At 47.1% G+C, this 21857-nt stretch overlaps 1 protein-coding gene across 1 annotated transcript in view; it reads left to right on the top strand.

Moving 5' to 3' along the window:
* The window catches only part of PLPP3 (phospholipid phosphatase 3), an 86312-nt gene that overhangs the window by 34630 nt on the left and 29825 nt on the right, over window positions 1-21857 (top strand). The window contains 1 exon segment of the mRNA XM_030325012.1: window positions 9825-9982. Within this exon segment, the coding sequence (XP_030180872.1) occupies window positions 9825-9982 (158 nt within the window).

Here is a 21857-nt window from a genome sequence, read left to right as displayed (position 1 = left end):
CCGGTCCTTGTCTTGAGCTGACACAGCCCCGACCAGGGTAGTCTGGCCACCTTCTTGGGGAAACCAGTCAAGCCGGCTGATACAGCTGGATAGTAGATTTGCAGGCTGGGAGGGCAGGGAACTCACCTTTGTTAAATACCTACCATGTGAACTGTCATCCTCCCAGCTCTTCCAAGTGGGTATTGACCTCCTCTTTTGAAAATTGGGGCTCTGAGAAATTAAGCAGCTTGCTGAAGTTTGCATAGATTTCAAGTGGCAAAACGGGTTTCCAAACCCGGATCCGAGTTGCCTTCTTGAGATTTGTGCCCTTCCTCTGATTGGGAGCTCTCTCCTGGGCAGCGGCTCCCAAGAGGATCACAGGAAGTGGGTCAGAGGTGTGCTGAAATGGATCCCTTAGCCCTCGGGGTGGCCGGGCGGGGTGGGGTGGGGCGGGGCGGCTGAATCACTGAGTGGCGGCCTCCGCGGCTTACCTGGGGCTGCCCCACAAAGTGTTTTCTGATAGTTTCACTACCTGAAAAAGATGAGGAAACTGAACATTCGGGGTCTTCGCGGTCATCCAGCCCAACAGCCAGGGGCTTGAAGCTGGTTAGGTTCCCCGTAAATAACTCCCGATGGATTTGTCTGGTCTTCATGAGGTTGTGTGGTCGTGTGTTGTTTCAGGGGATTGTGTTAGAAAAACAGGATTGGAGATGTGAGAGAGATCAGATTAAAACTCCGAAGGGTGGGGGAAAAAAGGATTTACAAGCCATACACTGTATCTGGGGCAGAGCCAGGTCATCTGGATTTTAGTTTATTTCCTTTATGCATTTCTCCAATATACGTTTGTAGAGCACTCACTAGGCACCAGGAATTAGTCTTTTTGTGCGGGGTATGCAGAGATGAATAAAATATGAACCCTTTTCTGAAGAGACTATCAGCTGATGTAGGGGGCTTACAGAAAAAGGAATAATTAACGGTGCTAGGATGTGATGGATAAATTCTTGGATTTATAGTTGAACACATAGATAGGGTTAAGATGAAAACATATACATGGGGGGGGGGGGGGCCTGGGTGGCTCGGCTGGTTAAGTGTCCGAGTCTTGATGACTCGGGTCATGATCTCACGGTTTGTGAGTTCAAACCCCACGTCGTGCTCTGTGCTGACAGTGCAAAGCCTGCTTTGGATTCTCTCTCTCTCTCATTCTCTCTCTCTCCCTCTCTCTCTGCCCCTCCCCTGCGCTCTCTCTCTCTTAAATAAATACACATTTAAAAAAATTTAAGCAATGGGTGTCCAAACTGAGCATCTCTGCCAGCCAGATTTGGCCATGGGCTGCCAGTTTGTGACCTTTGACCCAGGTTGGACCATGCAGCTGGGCCCTGGTGGCCTTGGATTGCCTACCAGCGTGATTTTGTTCTCACAGCGTCTCCAATAACACTCCAACTCTTCATTTTTGGCACCGCGTCTGGCTCCAGTCTTGCCTTTTGACTATCTCGAACTTTGGCCCTCCCAGGTGTCTGATGTCCTGCCAGTCCACATGTTGTTTATTTTACCGCCACGTGAACCTGGTATTTTGTGTACACCTGGGCAGCGTGGCTGGGGTGGGAGCACGCCTGCTGACGCACGTGTGCGTAACTGTTGGGAAAATAACATTTTTTTTCACCCTCGTGGACTTCCCTCCCATTCAGCCTTGTGCGACCCTTTGATGACACGCGGCAGGGTTCCTGCCGTGATATTTCTTCTCTGCATCAGGGTGCCAGGTCCTGCTAACCACTGCTCAAGCCCCTTCTGTTTATACAATCCCAAGAAGTCCCTGGAATTGCAGGATTTTATGAGCATGCTTTTCCCATGGGATCAGATTGCAGTTGGGAAGGAGCTGGCAAACCCACAGCTGCGTGAGTGAGCTTTTGACTGAACTCTGATCACATCTTATACCTGCTTAAAAGCTTTCAGTGGCTTCCTGTCACCTACAGGAGCAGGAGCTAACATGGAGCCAGGCAATTGGATATTTTATAAACTGTGTCTTCGTGCATTGGGAACTATTGTACAAGGTCCTGTTGTATGGTGATGAAGCTCAGAGAGGTAAACTGACTTGCCCAAGGTCACACCATAAACATGGCAGGTGGTAGAAGTAAGACGTGAAATCCTGTCTGCCTGACTCTGAAACCTGACTTGCCCAAGGTCATACCGTAAGCGTGGCGGGTGATAGAGGTAAGAGGTGAAATCCTGTCTGCCTGACTCTGAAGTTCACAGGTAAATTGAAAAAAAGTAACTCTGCCAGAGTAGCTTACATGGCTCAGTGAATCCTTTCTAGAAGAGATATCTAAGTCTTACAGGATGAATAGGAGTTTGCCAGTGGTACTTTAATCCAGATGTTAAGACATCATTTCCTGGAGTTGTTAGGAAGATTAAATGTGGTTATTTATGTAAGAGCTAATAAAACCCCATGCACACATGGGATTCTTGCTGTGTCCTAGCTCTGGGGAGCCATATTGGAAATAAACACATTGGGTCATAACAGAGACTGAGGCAGGAGAGTAGGTGGATCTGAGAGATCCAGAGAGATCAAGAGGGTAGGTGGTAAGTCCATCTCACATATAAGGGGGAGCCCTGCTTTTTATCCTCGTTCAAGGTCAGCCTACACTTTTCAGAGCTTTGTAGCTCTGCTAATCTCTACATAGACATATTTCCTATGTACTTAGCAAGAAAGGCTAACTGGCCCCATCTCTGAATGAACTCTAAGGGTCTTGGTATTCTATGATATATCCTGGTTACACTGGTTATCAGCAGTGGCAAATTATAATCTCTCTGACTCTCAATTATTTGGCTGTATATTAATAATTATTTTAGAGGATTGTTTTGAGAGTTACATCAGTTGACTTATACAGAGCTCCTGGCACGTAGTATGGGTACCCAAAGAATGCATATTACTCTCGTCCTTATTGAAAAGAGGGGTCAAAAGAGGAAGGAGGTGACCCAGTTTGACCTGGGGAAGAGCAATTATAAGTCCTTTTAACTTTGGTAGTTGTGTATTACTAGAAATATCATGTCGAGGGGCGCCTGGCTAGAGCATGTGGCTCTTGATCTCAGGGTCATGAGTTCGAACCACACATTGGGTGTGGAGCTCACTCAAAAATTAGACATATCGTGTCGACAAAAGAGGGCTGGGACTCTCTTCATGAAAGGTCTGAATCATGCTGTTGGCTAGTTTGTTTTTTAGGGGTGGATCTGACACCCCTTTCAAAGTCCAAATGAAAAGGCCAAAATAGCGCTAAGAGTTTTAAGGTGGCTGATATTATTTTGGAGAATAAAGTGGGTTTTTTCCCTTTAAGCACTTCCAAATAAGAAAGGCCATCCAAAGTTCTTTTTCACATCCATGATTAGACTAAAGACAGATGTCCCTTTGTCACGGAACCGGAGACTTTCCAACGTTGAGAAACTCAGAAACAGTGTGGTTTCTCGATACTGTGTGTCCCCAGCACCTAACAGTGCCCAGTACTCAGGAACTGTCAGTACGTGTTTGTGGAATTGCATTGAAGGCCTTGGATTTGGGCTCAGGAAACCCAGCACCGGGACCAGATCTGCCACTAATGTCTTTGTTTCTCCCATGGAGTTGCTTTCGGTTATGACAGTCTTCTTTTTGTAAAGAAAGGTCTGGACCTTCCAGCTTTGAAGAATGACCATTTGTCAAGGCAAACCCCTAGACCCAGAATATTGCATGTTCACACCAGCCCACAGCGAGTGTTTTTCATGGCAGCCCTTTTCAAAGGTAGGAAACGCCTTCATAGTAAACTCAGTTTTGTCTCATCTGGATTGTGTCCAGTACAAAAATCTGGACAAATAATCGTAAACCAAAGAAAGTTTGCACACTTCTAAGACCAGTAGCAATTAATTACTTTAAATAGAAACCCTGTCACTTACAAGCAACATAAATATTTGTATTTTGAACCTCTAAGTAGTAGTTGGGTTGACCATTCTGGCCTTAAGTGATTAAAAAAAAAAAATCGGTCATATTTTAACAAGGCATACATTTATAAAGAAAGGGAGGGTCAGGTCATGGAGTAAGAAAACATGAACCAAAAGACAGACAGACCTGGGTTCAAATCCCAGTGACCAACTGACTCAGTGTGGGAACCTTGAACATGTTACAAAACTTCTGGCCTCAGCTTTCTGTTGGGTACAGATGAAAATAATAATGCACATTTTCACAGCTGTTGTGAAAATTCAGATACATTAATTCCTAATCGGATTCCAGGTTTGAACTCAGAAGCCCAATGTCTTCCATCTATATTTTTCTTTTTTTCTTTCTTTCTTTTTTTCTTTCTTTCTTTCTTTCTTTCTTTCTTTCTTTCTTTCTTTCTTTCTTTTCTTTCTGTTCTTTTTTTTTTTTTTTTTTTTTTGAGAGAGAGAGAGAGAGAATCCCACGACGGGCAGAGAGAGAGAAGTGGGGCTCACACGGGGCTTGAGCTCACCCAATATGGAACTCAAACTCACTGTGAGATCATAACCTGAGCCAAAGTCAGATGCTCCACGACTGAGCCACCCAGGCGCCCTTCCGTCACTTTTTCAAACATCTGGTCCACATTGGTGCCATTTGCCAGCTTTGCATTTTAGATGAGCTGCAGTCTTCAGTCTCTGAGCTTCAGTCTTTCATTTGTAAAATGAGCACAAGAGTGAAGTCTACACTGTAGGTAAGATGTGGAAAACTCTGTTGTAGAGTTCTCCCAGCTGCCTGATTGGAGCAGTGAGCCTGCGCTTGATATCCACATACGTGGTCTGCACCCAGTATTCTTCTGTGGGTAGAAGTGTAGGCTTTCTGCAGATATTAGTTTAATTATTACTCTCACAGATCCTGGACTTTGTTTATTCTAAGGTAACCACAGATTGGATGAAATGGCAAGTTGGACAACTCCGGGAAAGGCACTCGAAGGACTTGGTATATAGGAGCCACGGGCAGCCCCTTCCTGATGCTCTGAGTCAGGTCCTGCCGTGGGTCCCGCCCAAGTGCAAAGATTTCTTATTCACTCTCCCACCCCCACTCCTTCCCTTTCTAAAAAAGCACTTTGAGAGCAGGAGGCTGTGTTTAATTTTGTGCCAACGTGAAGCTGAAGGGAGCAGGGCTCTGGGGCTGGGTCACTTTGGTAACACTTCCCACATGACTTTATCAATGGGTGGGCCACAAAAACTTATCCTGTGTTTTTTTACACCCCACCCCCAAACCACCCAACCTGCTCAAGTGTTAGTTTTTCAAAGCCCAAGAAGTTTCAAAGGCCCGAACCCAACACAGGGGCCTTTCTTCACGCTTTGATTTTCTGCCCGTTAAGTGTTTGTCAGTGAGTTCGTATTTCGCCTCCTCTGCAGCCTACATATCCCAAGAGGTCCCTGGAGGTATAGGAAGTTAATTGATCCTTGATTAAAAGAAGGAGAAGTGCTTTGAATTGGGGTCTAGAATCACCAGATGGTATGTATACACACACACACACACACACACACACACACACACACTTCTTGTTTCTACTTTGCAAAAAGCTTGTAATGTACCTTTCATCATAGATAAATCTAAATTCCAGGATATTGGCTTCAGAGTGTTGGTTAAATTAGATACTGAGCACAGATGTGTATGTGGTGAATATTCAGTGAGTAATCGCCCATGCTGTTGCCTTGACTGTTCCATATAAAGCATCTTTTTCTTCAAAGGCCATGACATTTGCTGAGCTTTCACTAATTTATCAATGTACCTCGGGGCTTCCTTCTCTGTTTCAAGTGACTCGCTTACTTTAGAAAGCACTCGAAAGTCCGAGTGTCTCTGGTAAGTCACTTTAATCCCTTTGAACCTTCGGGTGACTGAATGTGTTCATTTTTATGACTGTTTCTCCCATTAGCCTTTGGGCCACTTGAAGGTTGGGACTTAAATTCCCTCAGCACAGTGACCCAGTCAGTGCTGAGAACAATAACGGGTATCCAGATTGTCCAGATGGCAGTCCTTTACGTGGGGTTCCTCGGCACAGTTCGGGCACAAAACAGTTATTTAGTAAATGTTAGCTACTCTTGCTGTTGTCTGTGTTGACTCTCTCTTTCTTCCTTTCGTTGTCCACCTGTGTGTCTCTTCCAGCTCTGGAGCCAAATCTAAAATCGTGTTCTCGTAATGGCCATCGGTTGTGATGACTGCCTCATTGAAGTCCCTAAACTACTTTGAGTTTCTTGAGCGTACTTAGTCCCTGGACCCCAGAAACCTCCTACTCACATAAGGGTTCCCTCAAGCCTCCCATCCTCTGTGGGCCATCTTTAGTGTCCCTGGTGGAGAAGTCTTACAGGCCCTCCCTGTAATCTATACATACGTCAGTCTGCCCATTTAGAAATATTTTAGTGCGCTTGTTTTTGCAACTTTCTTAAAATACCATAAGCCTCTTGAGGGCGGGTGCTATGATGTATTCATACCTCTAGGTTCCTAGTCATTAGCACTGGGAATTTTTTGGAAATGAACTGATCAAGAACTATAGTAGTTGGTTATAAAGACGGTGCCAGTGTTGGAAATGGAGATCCTGCTTTGGAAAAGAACAGCCTCCTCTCTGGGTCCTGGAGAGGCAAGGAAGGCATGGTGCTGTGTCTCTTGAGGACCAGCTACCCCATTGGAGAAAATGCCTATGCTTTTCCCATCAACTGAAGGGAATCCGAGGTTACTCTCTCCTGGAGTGAAGTCAAGACTTGACTGGCATCACCCCCGATCATACCACACATTTTTAGAGGAAACAGAAAAAGCCATTGGGTCTTCTAAATGCTCTCTCCATGCCTTTCAAGAAAATAAACAGAACACATTCAGATCCAACTTCTTGACTGTTTGTGGGCACCATCCACATGATCAGAACCGGAAGCTCCCCGAGCTTTAGGCAAGGGAGGAAGAGAAAGGATTTGGATTGCTCCCAGGTTAAGAGAGGGCAAAGGAGCGAATAAACAGATTTTCTTTACTAACTTTCTCTGTGGGATTGTTCCCCCCCCACCCCCTCTTCGTCCTTTTAACATTTATTGAGTGTCTGTGGTGCGTGCCAGACCCCGAGCTGACATGACCCAGTGCTGTTGCCTGGTTTCCTCTAACTAAAACCCCTTCCTGCACTGATTTTATTCCATGACGTCTTGCCCTACTAGATTGCAAGCTCCCTGAGGGCAGGGCTCGTGCCATCTTTGTACCTCGTTTACATAGTGAAGATTGAATCAATATTTGTCGACTAAATGAATGGATTAGTGTAGTAGTAGATGACATCATCCCAGCAATCCCAAAGCTAGACTGCGCTCTTCCCATTGCAGAGATGAGAAGAGCGTTTTGGAGATGTGAAATAATAACTTGCTCAAGTAGCTGGGAGCAGAGTTGAGGTCATTAACCCAGTTCTGTCTAACTCCACAGCTCTTTTATATGTGTTTTATTGTCCTTAGAAACATATGTTTTACAGGCCTATCATGTGAACACCATTAAAAATAGAAGCTGGGGCCTAAGAGCCCAGCCCAAATGTAAGGCACTCGAGGTCTGTTCCCTTCCTGAGTTTATTAGCAACGCTTTGGCTCCCAGGCACCACAGAGGCTGCGGCCGGGCTCAGACGTGGAGCTCAAGGTTTTTATCACGATGTGTGGAGCTTTAAAAGCGGACTATTAATATCATAGTGCTGGCTTCTTGGCTACTTTTCGTAGCCAACTTGGCCACATTTCAAAATGTTTAGGCAGTGGAATGAAGATGGTTTGGGCCCGTAGGATATTTTTTTCTCTCCCAGCGCCCCACCCCCCAAAGATCAGCTGACTGTTCTTGCCCCTTCCTCGCCACAGCATTCCCTCCCTGCCTCACCTCTCCCGCTTCACTCTTTTGCAGAGACACGGTCTCAAGAGCTAATGGTTATTGCCTTCCAGGGTCCCTCTGTGTTTACTTTGAGAAGGTCAGGCACAATGCTGTGGTATGTTGCTGTTTCTTTCTTTTCAAAGCACTAGTATGAATTTGATAAAGTAAATTGTTGTTCTAGCAGGAAGCAGTTAGGGGTCACAAAATAAATAGCCGTAGAATTCAAATAAATCCAAAGAATAAAACCAAATAAATCCATGTGTGTATGCACAGTGATACATAAATACACTTTTTAGAAAGTGAGCATTTTTATCGCTGCTGGTCTGGACCAAAGTAATTGAAAAATTGTGGAGTTCGTGGTACATTTTTTTTTTAAGAGGCGGTCTGGGGCTTCGAGCAACGTGACGTGAATTCAATTCTTTTTGAAAAACACGAAAGTGGAATTTTATCTTTTCAACCACCGCTTATCTTGGGATTTTTCAGCTAATGAAATTCACAGTTGAACGAAACCAATTTGCAAAGTTAAATCAGGGATTCAGGCATTTGGGGGTAGACTAAGAGACCCTGAAGGAGCTAAATATTCTCTCTAAATATTCTCTCGTAGTCACTGTTCTCTTCACTTGAAGATGAACGGCACATGCTTAACTGATGGTGTAAAATGACCTCTTCAGGTTGTTGGGAGATCCAATACAGAAATGAATGAATGCCTTACACATTGTGGATGGCTCTTACATCGGTGGTGGCTGTTAACAGGATGTTTTTCTTGGTCTTCCCTAGTCCTAACATTTACTGGCTCACCTTTTACTTAGGGGAGTGGTATTGCAGCTTGGTATTGAACTTGGGTGGTAGGGGAAGAGGTCTTCCAGTCTGAGAGAAGAGTAGGAACTGAGGCAAGAGTCACCGTGTCCTGTTTTCTTGGAGGCTGTGTCAAGGGGGCCACAGACCATGAGTCAGGAGAAGGGAGGTCCAGGTCGCGGGGCACTCCAGAGGTCACACTTTATCTCATGCGGTGCAACGGCGAGCCGCGGAAGAAACTTAAGCAAGGCAGTGACGTGCTCGTGGTCAGGAAGTGAACCGGTAGATATGTGTGAGAGGCGGTGAAGGTCAGGAGACCGATGCGGAGGCTGCTGCAGTGACCAGGCCAGAGATCTTGTAGGCCTTCGCTTTTTGCTTCAGGGTTGTGAGGAACTTTTCCTGGCAGGTGATGGAATCTGCTCGCCATGACCTTTAAGGGAATGGCATCTGAGCCGAGCCACTGATAAACCAGCAGCAGCTGTGGGAGCAGCTTGGTGCTCCCAGATGCCCTTGGGCTCCGCTCCAGAGCTCCAGGCTGCAGGGCCCTCTCTCTGCTCAGCTCTACTTCGTCTTGGTAGGGACTCTTCAGTGGAAGAAAATGGTTGAAAAGGGCACCACTGAGCAGCTACCGTGTGCCAGGCGCTACGCTGGAAGTCGCGTGTGGCTGGTTCTCCTTTTGTCGTCCCTGCAACTCGTGTGGGGAGACTGAGGCTCAGAAAGATGGAATGACAACCAGGGGTCACATTGGACCTGAGATCCAAATTCAGCTTATCTGACCCCGAGGCCTTCACGGCTCCAAGCAGCAGAGCCTTACGATGAGCCTCTCGAAGGGGGAATGGTGACGTCCGATGCACTTGGCGAACGACACATCATTAGACTCGGGGCCCTGTTGGCGATTGTCACTCGTTGGGCTTTAATGTCCGCAGGGTGTGGTCGCGCGGTGGGAAAGCTCCTCCCCGGCTCTTCCACTGCCTCCCACTGTGCCCTTGGACAAGGCCAGAGAATAATGCGTTGCTCCCCCCGGGGGTGACCAGGAAGGAGAGGGCCTGCAGGTGCTGAACACTCTCTGTGGGCTGTACATAGCTGCACGAAATTCCTGTCCCTGGCAATGGTGTTACCTGGGCTGGTCTTTGCTGCAAGTCATTCTCCGGCCTCCTTTTATTGATGTTTTCCCTTTCTCTCTCTCCCTTTTTTAATTTTCCGGTGCCTGTGATGGTCGCATCTGGACCAGCGGGCCTGCCCTTCCTCATCATTGAGACAAGCACCATCAAGCCTTACCACCGAGGGTTTTACTGCAATGACGAGAGCATCAAGTATCCTCTGAAAACCGGCGAGACCATAAATGATGCTGTGCTCTGCGCCGTGGGGATTGTCATCGCCATCCTCGCGGTAAGCGCCCGGGCTGCCATGCTCCACCTGACCGACTTCCCCTGTGTCGTGTTTCAGGATATCTGAGCCAACGGAGGTTGGCCGCGCAAGCAGAATTTCATTCGGTTAATAATAGTGTGTATTTCATGCGGTTAATGCTGTTACCAAAAGCATATACTAAAAGTATCATCTGTATACACACATATATACTGAACGTCTTCTAAAAGTATGCTAAGCACCCCTCTACTCTACTTTGCGTGCATTATCCTCACAGCCATCCAGTGAAGTCCAGATACCGTCCTTGTTTTTCTTCTACAATTAGGAGACTGAGGTCTGCAGAGTGAAAATAATTTGCCCACGCTCACTTGGAGCGGTAGAGTTGGAATTTGAACCCATCGGTCCCTTACCCCAGAGTCTGACCTCTGAGCCATGAAGGTGAGCCCCCGAGGAGGGGTATCACAGGCATGTTCTGCTGTCTTCACACTGTGGCTGTGCCTCTGTAACAGTCATGCCACTGGTGTTCTCTGGCATATTGTTTACTTCTCTCATCCAGGGGCTGTGGTGGCAAAGCGAAAATAAAATTGGGACTTGGCATCAAGAGACCGAAGTTCTAGACCTGGCACCCTGCTGACAAGCTGTACGTGCTTAAAACCAGGGATGACCCCCTTGCTGCATAGTGTTGTATTGAGGAGGAAAAGAGAGCATGAGCATTGAAATACTTTGCAAACTCCTGAATTGCTGAGCGGGTTACTCAGGTGCGAGTGTAAAGTCTAGACTTACATACAGCTCATCCCTTAAAGGATGAAAGCCTCGTTGGGAATGCACACATGTGCCACGGTCTTTGACAGAGTCCAGAATTACTTTGGAGCAATGTTAGCCTCGTGGAAATTGGGGCATGGCCTACTTGGGCTTTACTTGGGAGGTCACCACCTTTTGTTTTTAGATGTGCCCATTTGGGGTGTTTGGGAGAGTAATTGATGATAATCCACTCTCCTAATTTGTGAGTCATACATTTTCACAGATGTCCGTTCCACATCTCCAGTATTTTCTGTTCTTTGCCCTTGAACCCCAGCCATGTAGACATAAGGGATAGGCATCATGTCCACCAAGATCATAAATTCTCCCTCTCAGATCCTTGAGTCATGTTTATATTAGCCAGAGCCTGGAAGCTTATCTTTGGCCTATATGAGAAGCCGAGAAGGAAGGAAGCTAGAGTTAAACACACTACATGTGAATTGAGTGCTAGTATTCCCATTATACGAATGGAAAATCAGAAGCTCGAAGGGGTTAAGTGATAGGTTCAAAGTCTACAGCAAGTAAAAATTGGGGCTCAAGCCTATCCCTGGCTTATTTCAAAGCCCTGCTTCCATTTTGCAGGCGTGATTTCAAATGCAGAGTGGCTGTTCTATCCAAATTAATTGCTTAAGGGATCGGCATTTGTCTACTCATGCCTACTCTGGATCAGATGGAAGCTGCTGATGGTCCTGAGCCGCATTTCATGAAGTTTTTCTTTTGACTTCCCCACTCTGGGGGCTGGTTGTAAACTTTGAGACCCCTCTTTGTTTTTTAATAACATCGTAAACCAGGCACACAATCAACAGTTTGAAATTGGGGAGGGGGGGGAGGGGGGCTGGTAGAATTCTTTCCAACCTTTAAAATAAAAACAGTCCATTGGGCAATGCTCGTAGTTTCTTAAAGGTGCACTGAGGATCTTTGTGTTCAGAAACTGAGAGATATAAAATCTAATTTTACTGTTTGTTCCAAATGGACAGTGTGGGGTTGAGTTCTGTAGGAAGAATGGCTTTTCCTGGAAGAGAAGTTTGTCGTAGAAGGCACATAATTGTGCAGTATCGTCTACTAAGGTTTGAACAGGTGTTTTTGACACTCGGGAGGATCAGTTAATTGAGTGCTTTTAGGAAGCTGACTATAACCCAGGAGTGGTTAAGATAAGAATAGCACAGGGACAAAGTGTCACATGCCCTTTGCTCTTTCTACATGCAATTGTTCTTGGCTTCGGCTTGCCTAGTGGGACTGCTCCCAGACCCAGCACGGGAGCGAGGCACTCTTCAGAGGCCGTGGCACCCCAGCTACGTGAATCAGGTGAATCGTGACTCTGTCCAGCCCTCGTTTTCCTTACCTGTGTTCAGATTCACTCATGGGCCTTGCTATAAGGATCAGATGCCATCCTTCGTGGGAACGGACTTTGTAGCAGATGGACATGGGGTGCCAAAGTGGCTTTTCTGAGGGCTGTGCTTCTTGTCTGTTCTTCCTTCCTCAAGCAAAACTCCTGGTCAGCAGCTCTTTCCCTGCTGTCGGCCAAGACCAGCCCCTTCTTCCTCTTGAAATGCTAGCATTTCTGAAAAAAAAATCTGCTTTTAGGAGTTTAGTTTGGCTTGCTCTTCTCCTCATGTCATGTTGGTGTTTTAATTAAAAGCCTCCCTGACCTCCCAGGTTTCCTTGAAATGGTCAGTCGTGCGCTGTGACCTTGGTTATAGGATGAGCAACGGCATTGCTTCCACATCCCATACAGTGTCAGCAAAATAGGTTTGGATAGTGCTTTCCTCTAGTTCTCCGTGCTCCTCCCACCCACCCCCTCCAAAACCCAAAACAAAACAGGCAAAACAGATAATAATTAGTGTCCTTCGTTAGGTGCCACTGTGTGCCATAGAAACCTACAAACTGTGTTCAAGCATTTCACCTGTGCGGAAACCCTGACAGCTAGGTAACCTGCCTCCATATAGTCTGGAGTTAAAGGCATGTGCTCCGGTGCCTCTCTGAACTCCCGCTGTGCAGTGTGTATGCAGCAAGTGAATTAACCCCGCTGAGCCTCAGTACGCCCATCTGTTGAATGGAGATAATATATCTCCTTATTAAGGTTTTTAGAATTAAATGAGATGATGCATGTAAGGTAACTCAGTGCTTGGCGCCTGGGGCATCCTCGATAAATGTTAAGTGTTTTCATTATAAATGACTAAACAGTCAAAAAGTGGTGGAGTGACTTTGCAAAGACCTCATGTCTAATAAAAATAGAATCAGGAAAGGAACGCCAGCCTTGGGACCCATCCTGCCGCTCCCTCTCTTTCCTTGTAGTTAATTCACTAAAACCCAGATCTCTTGACTCTTCCTCCCGTGCTCTTTGCAAAAGGACCTTTACCTCTGGATCCAGCTGGGGGCACGTGTGAGATGTGGGCTCATAACGAGGTCTGCTTACCCACTTCCCTGCCATTAAGTACTAGAGTACTCATGGAAATAAGCAGAGGCAAGACCTCAGAGGAAAAATGAGTAATTCACTTTAGTGCACCCGATTCTGGAAAAGCTATATACAGCTTAAATTAAACAACAACAACACGTTTCCCACTTCCCCATCATGACTGGTCACAGAGCCTGGCTGCCTCCATCCAGGATCTGCTTCTGATCAGAGGGCGTGAGTGACAGTCAGGGAGGGTGGGGGTGGGGAACCCGGTCTGGAAATCTAATCATCTTGATATTTGCTGCCCGGGCCTTCTCCTGCCGACCTCAGGTTTGTTTAAAACAACAAGAGAATCCTTGGCTGACTTGCACGCCCCTGCTCCAGTCTGAGTGTCCCCACAGCAAAGGAGTGGAGTGGCGGTGCCGTTTCAAATGTGACCAGGAGGTGCAAATCATCAGAAGTTATAGAGAAAGCAGACACCTTTTGATGGCAGGAGATATGGAAAAATCTAGTCGCTTTGACTTCTTTTTCAGATGTATCTCAGATTCTGGAATTATAGCATAATAGGAATTCCTTCCAAATCCACAAAGCAGCGGTTCCTATCTCTGCCTTGTAAAGGTTAATGACTCTAGCAGCAGAGAGATTAGGAGCAAAAACAGTGAAGTATCAGCCCCTACCTAGGCTCCTCTCAATTTGCCTTGTACCGCACTATGAAGAGTATCAGGGGTGAAGATTTTAATATGGAAAAATGCTCAGTATTCTTTTTAAATCAGCGTGGGCTCAGGGCTTGCTTTGGTCAGGCCCTGAAAGTGGTTTATATAGATTCTTAGCATCTAGGACTTGATGTGTGAATGAGTCACGAGTGAATCCCCTTCTCCCTCTGGCCATATAAATTTGACTTTTCCTCTCAGATCCCATTGAATGGGACTTCTGTAATAATACTCCTAACTAGAGAAAGAGCTCAGACTTTGGCATCATCTGGTTTAGGTTTATGTCCTAACTTTTGTGCTGATTATTGATTGTCAGACCCCTTTGGAAAAGAACTATACCTTCCTTTCCTGTAAGATGGTGACAGTAGCTCCCCAACCCCCTAGGCTTTTCTGGAGGTCCAATCAAGTGACATTATGTGTGTCATTGGCGAGAATCCTCCTTGTCATTGCTGTAGTGTCATACAGGTAACAGAGTGCCCATTATGTGCACATTCCCTTATTTGCACCTGGTGGTGATTCTGGGAGGTTGACTCTTAGAGTTAAGGCCACTGGGGATCAAGGATATTAAGTGACTTTCCCATAACTACTTAGTGGCAGGGCCAGACCAGGGGTCCTCTGATTCACTGGTAAGGCTTTTAAAATAATAATAATGATAATAATAATAATAATAATAATAATAATAATAATGGCACCATTGCTGCCTTATAAAGCCTGCTTGCCTGCCTTCCACATTCACTTGTCAAGCACCCCTGAAGTAGCAGGTGCTGGGGACCCGATGGTGAACCTGCTGCATCTCAAGCAGGCAAACAGCACCTTCAGTATTTCTGCCTGGTAATGTGATTTGTGTCTGGGTATTGTCTCCCCAGCTAGATGATAGGTCCCTGGAAGGCTGAGACCAGCCTTTTCTTCTTGCCCATGGTATGTATTAAATAAACCCCAGGCAGACATCTCCCTCTCCAGGAAACATTCCTTGGCTGCCTCCTTCCCCACCTTCCAAAGGTCCCAGAGATCCCTGGGCTGGCCTCTGTCTTTGCCGTTACTGTGTGCAACTGTCCTATCTTTTTCTCGGTGACCCCGATAGCTGCAGCAGAGACAGGGAGCGGCCTGATCTGACTTTAAATTGCTAGTCTCTAGTGCAAGGCACAGACTGTGGTGCTCAATACGCGTTTGTAAAAATCACAAGCCATACGTTTTGGGCAGCAAATGAAAAGCATTAGGCCAGGAGATGTCAGAGGACCTAGGCAGCTGGGCAAAGTATTCCATTTGCTTCCCTAAAATCTTAAATACGGTCCTCAATGCATGCGGGAACGGGCTGTGTAGCACACGGCAGATGTTTTGCTGCAGAGACAAGAAGAAGAGCTTAATACCTCCAGGACTTGTTTATTCAGGATCGGGCTTCAGTGTGCCCACATCTGGACTTCATTACTTCCTCCCCACCCCTCCAACCCCTTTATCTGAGAGCACACTGCCAAGAAAACAAGGTTCCCCAAGATTGCCTCATTAAGGGTTAGTCGAGTTTTCAACTCTGCAAAAAGTGAAGTCGGGCTGGCCCAGCAGTGCCCCGGTAGGAGACCCGGTCCCCCAGTTTACAATCCACTAGGCCTGTGCAATTACCAGGACCACCCACAGAGAGTGGCCGCATGAATCCTTCCACTGTGTCGGTCCCTGATCAAATGGCACAGAGTTCTTCTGAGACCTTCTTATCCCTGAGGGGATGGTGGCAGGGGGCATCTATTTGCAATTTAACAAACACGGGCATCGGGATTAGGATTTAGTTTGTCCCCTTACACACACACACACACACACGCACACACACAGTCCATGCTCTGGCACCAGTTTTTCCTCAGGCACATGTAGCTCTGAGGGGGTTAATGACCACTTGGAAAATGTCTCCAGTGTGCAAGTGGCTTTTCATTTGTCCATTTAAAAAAATTTTTTTTGATGTTTATTAATTTTTGAGAGAGACACAGACAGAATGCGAATGGGTTGGGGCAGAGAGAGAGGGAGGCACAGAATCTGAAGCAGGCTGCAAGGCTTCGAGCTGTCAGCACAGAGCCCGACGCGGGGCTCCAAGTTGGAAACCGCGAGATCATGACCTGAGTCGAAGTCGGATGCTCAACCAACTGAGCCACCCAGGCGCCCCCTCATTTGTCCATTTTAAATGATAATGCTCTGGAGGCCGAGAAGTCCATTCTGTGAATCATTGTCTGTTCGGGATTGGGGCAGAGAATCAGGCAACATTAACAAGCTATCTGATGGACGGGAAACTAATGCCTTATCTTAAATCCTCTTCTTTAGTTAGATGAGGTAGGTATTATTATTTATTTTTATTTTTATTTTTTTACGTTTATTTATTTTTGAGAGAGAGAGAGCATGCCCGGGGTAGGAGCAGAGAGAGGTGGGGACAGAGGATCTAAAGCGGGCTCTGCGCTGACAGGAGAGAGCCCTACGTGGGGCTCGAACTTGCAAACTGTGAGACCGTCAACCTGAGCCAAAGTCGGACGCTTAATCGGTTGAGCCACCTAGGTGCCCAGAGGTAGGTGTTATTTACCCTGTTTTACAAATGAAGTAGGGCACGGAGGCTCCCAAGGGAGAAGTGGCTAGTTTAAGGTTACTCTGTTTAGTGAATGAAGGAGCAGAAATGAGAACCCAGGTCTCTGTGGCTTCAGAGCCCAGTGCCTGAACTGACATTTATTCAAGGCCTGCTCTGCCAGGAGCTATGCCGAGTGCTCTTTATTTCAGTGAGCTGTAAAACCTTTTCGTTTCTGGGCTTGGGGAGCTCAGTGTATGGCGGCAGGCAAAACGCTGAGACCGCTAGGCAGACGGCCGCCTAAGATCCTCCCGTGGACGGTGTGCGATAGTGTTTTGGGCAAAGTGGCTTTTGCAGAAGGTGGTAACCTGCTGGGAGGGTGGATGTTGGGTGAGTTCCCCCCCCCCCCGTTAGAACAAGCAGGCTTTGTGGTAGACACCTCGCCTTAGGACCCAGATGCTACCCTAGGGGTTTAGGGTCTAAAGGGGAAGCAGGGCAACTACAAGACTGACAATACTGTTCCCTGCGGGGAGACTGAGGAGTTGGTCAGAGAACAGGACGGGGGCCAGAGCGCCCCCGGTGGTGCTGGTGGTGCCCCCCGGAACCGAGAGCTTCAAGGGTAAAACAGGCCAAAGGCTGTAGATGGTGTGATGTATAAATCAAGTGCTGCTGTGAAAATTCAGAGGAAGATCACTGAAGGTTACTTTCATGGGTCAAGACTGGGATCATCATTGTCCCCCTCATCATTCATTGGGCACTGGTCCCACTTAATCATCACCACAGCCCTTGAGCTCTTGGTATTGGCATCATCCCTTTTTCACACATGAGGAAACTGAGGGCTACAGCGCTCTATTGTCCAGGACCCATTAAGTGAAGAGAGCCGGAACTCTCCCCCGATGCACTCGTTGATTGATGGAGCTCCGCCTTGAAGGGTGGGTGGGACTTCCATCAGAGATCCTGACCTTCTAGGCAGAAGGGCTTGCTTGGAGAACGAGAGGCTGAAACAATGGAGTGTTTTCAGGAAACGTAGAGCAACCCTGTTTGGCTGGAGAAATAGAGTATCGGGGAGTAGATGGAGGATAAGGTAGAAAAGGATCACAGCGAGATTGTGAAATTCCTTGAATGTCAAGGAGTTTTTACCTCAGTTAATCGGCTGGAGATTGTGATGAAAGCCTTTCAAGCTAGCTTCGTCAATTTTGCAGCCAAGGTGAGGAGGAGTCCTGAACCACGATGGGGCTGATGCAAGGGGAAGAGAGAGAGAGAGAGAGAGGAGAGAGAGAGAGAGAGACACGGATACGAGACCCCTTGTAGAAGTAAGATGAGTGAATTGGAAGACCATGCGACAGCCTACAGGGTCATGTCTTTGCAGTTAAATAATGGTAACTTGAGCAGGAATAAGGGGGAGAGGAGTGAGGTTTGGGGAAAAAGTGGGAATGGGTGTGACAGACTGGGTTAGGTTGACGTACTGATACCATTGGTTTGATAACTGGTTGGGAGATTTGGCAGAAGATTGGAAGAAGCTGACCACTGGGGTAAGGGGTAAGCTGAAGTAGAGCTGGGGTGAGGGGGGGGAAGAGAGAGAGGGAAGTGCCCTTTTGATGGTTGTCTTCACAGAGGTAATAATTGGAACTGTTGAAGCAGCAGAGATCAGGGAGGAAAGGCAAGGCTTCAACCCCAGGAAGACCCACATTTATCTGGAGAACCTGAAGGGGAGCCTCTAAGGAGAAACGCATTTGAGAAATAGGAAGAAAAGCATGGTGGTGTGATATTCAGGAAGTCAGGGGATTCATTGTCAAAAGAGAGCATGAGATGGGCAGCAGGCAGTGCTACAGAAAAAATATTCAGGAGATCCTACGCAGACAGGCAGAGCTAGCCATCTAGGACACCCGTGGCTTTGAGTCCTGACTTTGGGAAAATGACGATGCTTCGCACTTCAAAAAATTTTTTTTTTTTTACATTTATTTATTTTTTGAGAGACAGAGAGAGACAGCATGAGCAGGGGAGGGGCAGAGAGAGAGGGAGACACAGAATCCGAAGCAGGCTCCAAGCTCTGAGCTGTCGGCACAGAGCCCGACACGGGGCTCGAACTCGTCAACTGTGAGGTCATGACCTGAGCCCAAGTTGGACGCTTAACCCGACCTGAGCCACCCAGGCGCCCTACGATGCTTTGCACTTCAGACTGCCTTCTTCCTAAAGCTTCTGGGCTTAGGGCATCCACTGCTGATTTCCGCCCTAGCTAGCTTCTGTGGCCTCTCTCTGGACTCTTTGCTGTCTGTATTCTAGATATTGGAGTGTTGGCTTATCCACGGAGTCCAGAAACTCCACTGGTGGCCTTGGACAGAACTATGTCCTCAGTGCTTTTCCCAGTCTGCGAGGCACTGCCCTTCCACCCAGGCAGGAGAAGCAGTGAAGATTAAATTTCTCATCATTTATTTCTAGTCATTAAAGATACTGCATTTTGTTGTCCTGGATGGCGCATCCAGCTTCAGAGAAAATCCAGCCACACTTCTGGCTCCGTCCCGCGAGGCGGGATCCGAATAACATTACCTTTTTCCTTTCGCTGGGGACTGAAAAAAATGATTCTCCCTTCTCTATTGTCCATCATCCAGTGTTTGTTGAATGAATCTATTCTTCTGGATGGAAAGAAGTTCACTAGTCTGCATACCTGAGATGCGAAAGAACAGGTTGGCCCTCTGTGGCTAGCAGGGACTGAGGTGGGCAAGCGTTTGGCAAGATTACCTGACCTTCCCAGGTGTTCTAGCAGCACCCGTCTCACTGGAAACACAGACCCTGCCGCCTGCTGGGACATCTAAGAGAAAGCCAGCTTGACGCCATCGGACGGGACCCAGGAGCTAGAATGAGGAGTCCAGGCTGCAGTGACAGTTCTGCCATTGCCTGATTTCTAAGGGTGATTCCCTGGCCTCCCCGGCCTTCCCCATACTCACTTATAAGGTGTTAATAATAATTCAGTAATAGGATGTTGGGAGAAGCAGATAATGCAGTACCTGTGAAAATGCTTTGTAAGCTATAAAGTGCTAGGCGAACATTATTATCCAAGCAGGTCAAAAAATAAGGAAGTTTGTCCTTCAAACTCGGCAGGGGAAGAAGATGAGTTCTCAGTCTCTAAAAGAGGTGTTTGTTGGGATGCTGTGCAAAAGTCTGACTTTTCTTGGGATAACTTACAGAGTGGCATGTGACAGATGACACGAACAATGCACTAGGCTTTCCCTTGCTGCCCTGGGTTGAGACTTCTGCTTTGTCCCCCTGAAAAAGACATCCTATGGATAAAGTGGTCAAAGCCAACATATCCATACACATGTTTTCTGGTTCTACTCTGGAGGGGTAGTACTTCCAAACTCTTCACTTTGGAATGTGCTTTTCCAAGGAGCTTTTGAAAGTATCTTAGAGAAGATATTTTCAGGGCGCCTGGGTGGCTCCGTCGGTTGAGCGTCCAACTTCATCTCAGGTCATGATCTCATGGTTTCGTGAGTTCGAGCCCCGTGTCAGGCTCTGCCCTGGCATCACAGAGCCTCTGCTTCTCTCTGCCCCTCCCCCACTCGTACTGTCTCTGTCTCTCTCAAAATAAATAAATAAACTTAAAAAAAAAAAGAAAAGATTTTCTACAAGTATTTGTTAATGTTTTGTTTCCTCTTCCCTAAGGGGAAGAGAAAAAAATTATAAGAGAGCTCTAGGCTTTTGACATACCACCTTCTTGCGTCCCTTGGCAATCCTACCAGGTAGATGTTATTGACGTTATTTTCAACGTTTATTTATTTTTGGGGCAGAGAGAGACAGAGCATGAACGGGGAGGGGCAGAGAGAGGGGGAGAAAACAGAATCGGAAACAGGCTCCAGGCTCTGAGCCATCAGCCCAGAGCCTGACGCGGGGCTCGAACTCACGGACCGCGAGATCGTGACCTGGCTGAAGTCGGACGCTTAACCGACTGCGCCACCCAGGCGCCCCTATTGACGTTATTTTCATAGAGGAGGAGCCCTAAGCCCAGAGAGGCAAAGTCACTTGCCTAACGTAAGATGTGCTATTCAGGCTGAGGTTTTTCTGGCTCCAAAGTCAGTCCTGCTTTGACCACCCTGTGCTCTCTCTTTTCCAAAAAGTCAATGCTCTCCAGATTTCCTCTCTGGAACACTTCCGATATTGGTGAATATGTGGACAGTTGAGGTCTTTTACACCAGAAAGGAGAGGCGGAGAGGAGCTGTCTTGGAGTTGGGGACAAACCATCACCGTGGTCGGGGGGGGGGGGGGGCAAGCGCTGGTCGTTTTCTGTCTCCTTGTAGCTTTAATTGCGATGCTTCCCCGCTTTATTAGTTTCCAGATTCTGTGCCAAGTGCTTTAAAAGGCAGGTAGGGGAGAATTCTCCTCTGCTGCCTGGCAGCTTGCCATTACCCCCGGAATCTGTTGCTTGCTGTTTCAGAAAGGGATCAACATTGAAGGCATTTTTCTCAGTAGTGAAATTTACATATCACAGCCTTGCTGACTGAAGCAGAAATGAGGGCTCCAGGGGCTGGAGTCTGGGGGTGGGGACAGAGCCTTTGTAGGGGGAGGGAAGAGCTTATTTTATTACCCGGGAATAAAAACATTGTGAGTAATGAATAAAGTCCGAAAGCAGTAAATCTGGAACTCCGGCGTTAGGTGTGTAACGTGTCGGAGAACAATTTAAGCCTTCGCCTCTTCGGCAGAGGTGAGGTATTCGGGCCGCCTTTCACAGCCCGAATTTCATTAAATGGCCTTTTAAGGGTTAGGATTACAAGAAGCCAAGTCCGGCTGGTTCATAATGATGATTTATGGCTGTGTTGTCGACTCCCCGACCCTTCTGTACAAGGGGATAGAGAAAATACATAATTTGTTGCTCATTAACTGTAAGATCTGTCAGGGCTGCCCCAGAAGCCATGTGGTCCTGGAGTCATGTGTCTGCTAAATGGCTTCAGCCTGGCCCTGTCCTTGAAAATACGCAGTTGCTGTTGGGCCGTGGAGATCGTTTTAGTACAATAGAAATACGGCTGATCCCCAACTCAGGAGGGTTTGACTTACGATTTTTCGACTCTACGGGGGTGCACAAGCAATACCCATTCAGTAGAACCACACTTTGATTTTGAATTTTGATTTTTTTTTTTTTTCCTGGGCTAGTGATCCACGGTGCTGGGCACCAGCAGTGAGCCACGGCTCCCAGTCGGCCTTGCCAGCACGAGGGTAAACAGCCTGTACTCTTCACGTCATTCTGTGCCCGTGCAACCGTTCTGGTTTTCACTGTCAGTGCAATATTTAATAATTACGTGAGCTGTTCTACACTTTATTGTAAAATAGACTCTTTGGTAGTGATTGTGCCCAAAGTAAGCCAACGAAAGTGTTCTAAGCACATTTAAGGTAGGCCAGGCGAAGCTATGATGTTCAGTAGGTTAGGCGTGTTCAATGCATTTCTGACTTACGATATTTTCCACTTAGGATGCGTTT

This window comes from Lynx canadensis, chromosome C1 (genome assembly GCF_007474595.2).
Source record: "Lynx canadensis isolate LIC74 chromosome C1, mLynCan4.pri.v2, whole genome shotgun sequence".
NCBI classification, from domain to species: domain Eukaryota; kingdom Metazoa; phylum Chordata; class Mammalia; order Carnivora; family Felidae; genus Lynx; species Lynx canadensis.
The sequence above is the reverse complement of the archived record's forward strand: the minus strand, read 5'-3'. Positions and strand labels throughout refer to the sequence as shown.